This window comes from Nyctibius grandis (assembly GCF_013368605.1).
Source record: "Nyctibius grandis isolate bNycGra1 chromosome W unlocalized genomic scaffold, bNycGra1.pri SUPER_W_unloc_1, whole genome shotgun sequence".
Taxonomy (NCBI): Eukaryota; Metazoa; Chordata; class Aves; order Nyctibiiformes; family Nyctibiidae; genus Nyctibius; species Nyctibius grandis.
Window position 1 is genome coordinate 2,405,814 of NW_027167472.1, and position 3,889 is coordinate 2,409,702.

Below are 3,889 nucleotides of genomic sequence, written 5' to 3' on the forward strand. Positions count from 1 at the left end.
AGCTTATGCATACAGAAACCTATGACTATTTGGTTGTGCATTGTTTTCTATTTAAAGTTTCCTGAAAATACATAGAATAATTCAAATACTTACAGAGCTTGGTTTTTTCAGCTTTGTTCTTAGTGGCCTCAAGCACCACTTATAGAAAGGTACACTGGAGAACAAGGCTCCCACATTGCAGCAGGCTACATTTATTTTTACACAAATTAAGAAACCTCTTCATCAGAATTCCAATAGTTTATAGTGATACTCTGTCACCAGACACTTGTTTATTGAGTACAATAATGTTAAACAGCTGCCCATCTTTGATATTAATGCAAAGAAACTGGGTTCTGAGTCAGAAATAGTGTTTTTCATATGTAAGGACTGCAGGACAGGATCCCCATTTGGCAGAGAGTCTTCAGTAATGCAATACTTTCTCTAACAGTAGTCTAAGTAGGAGACTATGGTGCCCTTTCATATTTAGAACTACAGCATAGAAGAAGGGTACTATACAATTCTTAATTTCCTCTTTGTTTCTTAATTGGTACTGCTGAAAAAGATGCCTTTGGCCCTTGAAAAACTCTCATTTCTGCCTGCAGCCCAAGGTATCTCTAATTAGGCATCATAGCAAAACGATCAATGTATCTACAAATAAGGTATTTTTCACTTCAAAACTTTGAAAACTAACTCTTATATGTTTCAATTTAACTGAAATGTCAAATTGTAATTTCTTGATCAAAAAAAATGACAACTGAAATTAGAACTAAGTACCTGGGGCAGGACACGTGACAGTATTTTTAGACTTACTCTATAGCTTTGATCATTAAATTCCCTCTACCTTTGAGCCCTACTGTCCTTGAACAGCTTTCCTCTGTCACATTCCTAGTGGTTGTAATTTCGAATCCAACATGAGGTTTCCCCCTCTTTTAAAACATTCTTCTAGTGTATGCTTGTATCTGAAACAGAACAGTGAAGATTACATACCTAGAAGTTACTGATGCGTCTTTCCTAATAATTAGCCCTGCTATCCAGAGAAAATGCACAGCATGACATTTAGTCACTGGGAAATAAAAGACTGTTGCCCTACATCTGCTACAGAAGACAGCAGGTATGTCATAGAGAAAGTGTGCTATAACCTCAGAACTAAGTGATCCTACTAGCATAATCACAGGTAACAGTCCCTAACAGGCAATGCTTCCTAGCATGAATGTGTCCATGTAGCCTATCTTATTTCTCTCCAGGGATGAAATACATTCACTGAACTTCAGGAAGCACTAAGTTATTATTTTTGTTTTCTGAATCAGCAGGAAGTGCAAAGTGCTTACCACAATAAAGCCTTTAGAAAAACTGACTCTGCAACCACAGATATGTAAACACTCAGCAATTCATAAAGTGAAACATTACCTGAATTTCCCTTGCATGGTATACAATAATGAGCCCAAGCAGGATAATCGTGGAGAGGCTAATAAGGCATTTTAGAGCGAGGGAATACAGAGACTCCTGCAACAGAAAGACACCGCTGTCCGTCAGAGACCCACACGCACGGGACCGTTCCCGCCCCGCCGGGCTCCCCAGCCCCACTGCGAGCAGCGGAGCCCGGACTGGAAGGGGAGGGAGGGTCGCCTCGGTGTCGGAGCCGGGGGATGCCTCACGGCGGGGCCGGGGGAGGGGGACACCTCGCCTCACGATTGCGGAACCGCGGGGGGGAGCATCTCGTCTCAGGACGGAGGACCAGTGGGCCCCACACGGCGGTGCCGGGGGGTCAGGGCACCTCTCCTCAGGGCGAGGGACGCCTCACGGCAGGGCCACGCGAGGGCCGAACAGTCCCGCCGCGCTGGGCTCTAAGAGAAACGAAGTGACGCAGGACGGCGGCGCGGGGCGGCAAGACCGCACGGATTTGAACGGCTGACAGGAGAGTGCAGCTGGCTGCGGAGCCAGCCTTCCCCGCGAGGCCGGCCTCGCCCGCGAGCCGGGGCGGACACGGAGCCCGCGGCAGGGGCACGGGACGGGACGGGACGGGACGGGGGGGGCGTGGGTCGTGCTGCGCCGACGGCGCCGAGAGAGAGAGAGTAAGGCGGTCCGATGGCGTGGCAGGTACCTTCGTGTAGGCGCCCCAGGACAGCTCTGTCTCGATCACCATGACTACGATGCCGAACATGCCGAAGATGAGCGCGTAGTCGCTGAGGCGCTTGCGTTTCTCGAAGAGCGCCCGGCGGTGCCCCAGCTTGTAGCCGATGTTCTGGTTCTTCTTCTTGCTGGACTTGCCCCCGCCGTTGTTCGTGCCGCCGGAGCCGTAGAGCGCCAGGTTGCTGGAGCTGTTGTGCTCGGGCTTGGAGACCACGATCTCCGGGGCAGCGGCTACGGGGCTGGCGAGCGGCGGCTGGAGCGGCTGAGACTCGGAGTCAAGCTCGTGCAGGTTCCTGCGGGATGACCTCAGGTTGCTGAGCGGTCGCATGATGCCGCCGTTGTACCTGCAGCTGCTCATGGCTATTTCGCCGAAGGCATTGCTCTCCCGACGCTGCTGGTAGTGGTGATGGTGGGTGCTGCCGCTGCTGACACTGCTGCTGGGACTGGCTGCCTGCTGCTGCTGCAGGCTGTGGCACTGGTGGTACTGGGGGTACTGGTGAGGCTGCCTGGACGAGCCGGCATGGCTGGAGGGGGTGAGCTCGCTGACGTTCAACTGGCTGCCCTGCCGGGAGGAGGCGGAGATGGAGAGCGGCGAGGAGTGAGTCCTGAAGGAGCCCGAGAGGGGCGAAGAAGTGCGGAGCAGCGAGGGCAGGTTATCCCCCGCTGCTGCCGCAGCGGCCCCATAGTAGGTGCAGTTGTTGCACTGGAGGCATGGGCTCTGCTGCTGCTGCTGCTGCTGCTGCTGCTGCTGCTGCTGCTGCTGCTGCTGCTGTGGCTGCTGGAGAAGACTCTGCTTGTCCTGGCCGTGCCGCTGCTGCTGCTCGGAGAAGAAGCCCGGCTGGAACTGCAATGGTGTTTCCATGTCAGAGGCGTTAAAGCCGCAGGAGGACCAGGTGGTGGTGGTGGTGGTGGTGGTGCAGCCTGCGCAATGCGTTATGCTCGGCAGGGGAGAGTCCTGCTGCCGCCACGAAGGGCCCATCTCGGCTTCTGTAGAATCCAGCCGCTGCGTCCGATTGGTCGGGCGGACCAAAACAAGGAGCATCTCGTCGGGGGAGACCAGCTGCGGCGTGAGGCGGCGGAGAGAACCCCCATCCGCCCTGCCCCCTCCCGCGCGAGGATCCCGTCTCCCACCACTCCCGCAGGTAAGGGTTACCCTCGCCCCCCGCCCCGCCTCCGGGGTGCTCCACGCCACAGAAACCCGGGGGGTCCCGAGGTGGGCGGGGAGAGCGCTCGCTGAGCTCCCTTCCGGGATCGCCCTCTGAAAGGAAAGGGCCGCCGCGGCGGGGCTTCCCGGCCCCGCCGCCGCCGCACACATCTGCGCCGTCTCCAGAACATGGGCACTGCGCTGCGCTCCGGAGCTGTCCAGCGACGCACCGCCGCTTCCCGGAGACGTGCAAACGCCCTCGCTCCGAGACCCTCGCCGCGGCCCCGGGGAGGAGGCGGCGGCTCTCGGGGCCTGGCGCGGCCGACGCCCAGCACAGAGAGGAGCTGGGCCGGGCTGCGGCCTCAGGCCGTGCCCATAGGCCATCAGAGAGGTCACAGGAGCTCTCTCCTCTCCTGAAACTCGGGAGAGCCCAGGGCCCGGGACAGGGCCCAGAGCCCAGGGCCCGCTGCCTTTCAGAGCCCGCAGGGCCCGGGGTGGCAGCAAGAGCTAACTGCTCGGGGGCCATCCTTTGGTATTTGGTTACATATAGTAATTTCCGATATTTTTCAGACCTATAATAAAGGGGAGGATTTCTTTTGGCCACTCTTTTTCTGAATTAAAAAAGGAAGAAACTAG

The 3,889-nt window shown here is 55.9% G+C and overlaps 1 protein-coding gene across 1 annotated transcript; it reads right to left on the reverse strand.

Annotated features, from left to right (window-relative positions):
* Window positions 1–1,065: 1,065 nt before the first annotated feature.
* On the reverse strand, window positions 1,066–3,151 carry LOC137677089 (small conductance calcium-activated potassium channel protein 2-like). Its single transcript, XM_068424275.1, has 3 exons — window positions 2,081–3,151; window positions 1,387–1,482; window positions 1,066–1,074 (listed from the first exon to the last, which is right to left on the reverse strand). Exons 1-3 carry the CDS (start codon window positions 3,149–3,151, stop codon window positions 1,066–1,068), a joined length of 1,176 nt encoding a protein of 391 aa, XP_068280376.1.
* Between the last annotated feature and the right edge of the window lie 738 nt (window positions 3,152–3,889).

What these genes read in the sequence shown, in the direction of transcription:
- LOC137677089 (XM_068424275.1), bottom strand. Translation starts at nt 3,151, where the DNA reads ATGCTCCTTGTTTTGGTCCGCCCGACCAATCGGACGCAGCGGCTGGAT. An exon ending in CCTGGGGCGCCTACACGAAG is followed by an intron (nt 1,483 to 2,080) that starts GTACCTGCCACG and finishes TTTCTGTTGCAG; the next exon opens with GAGTCTCTGTATTCCCTCGC.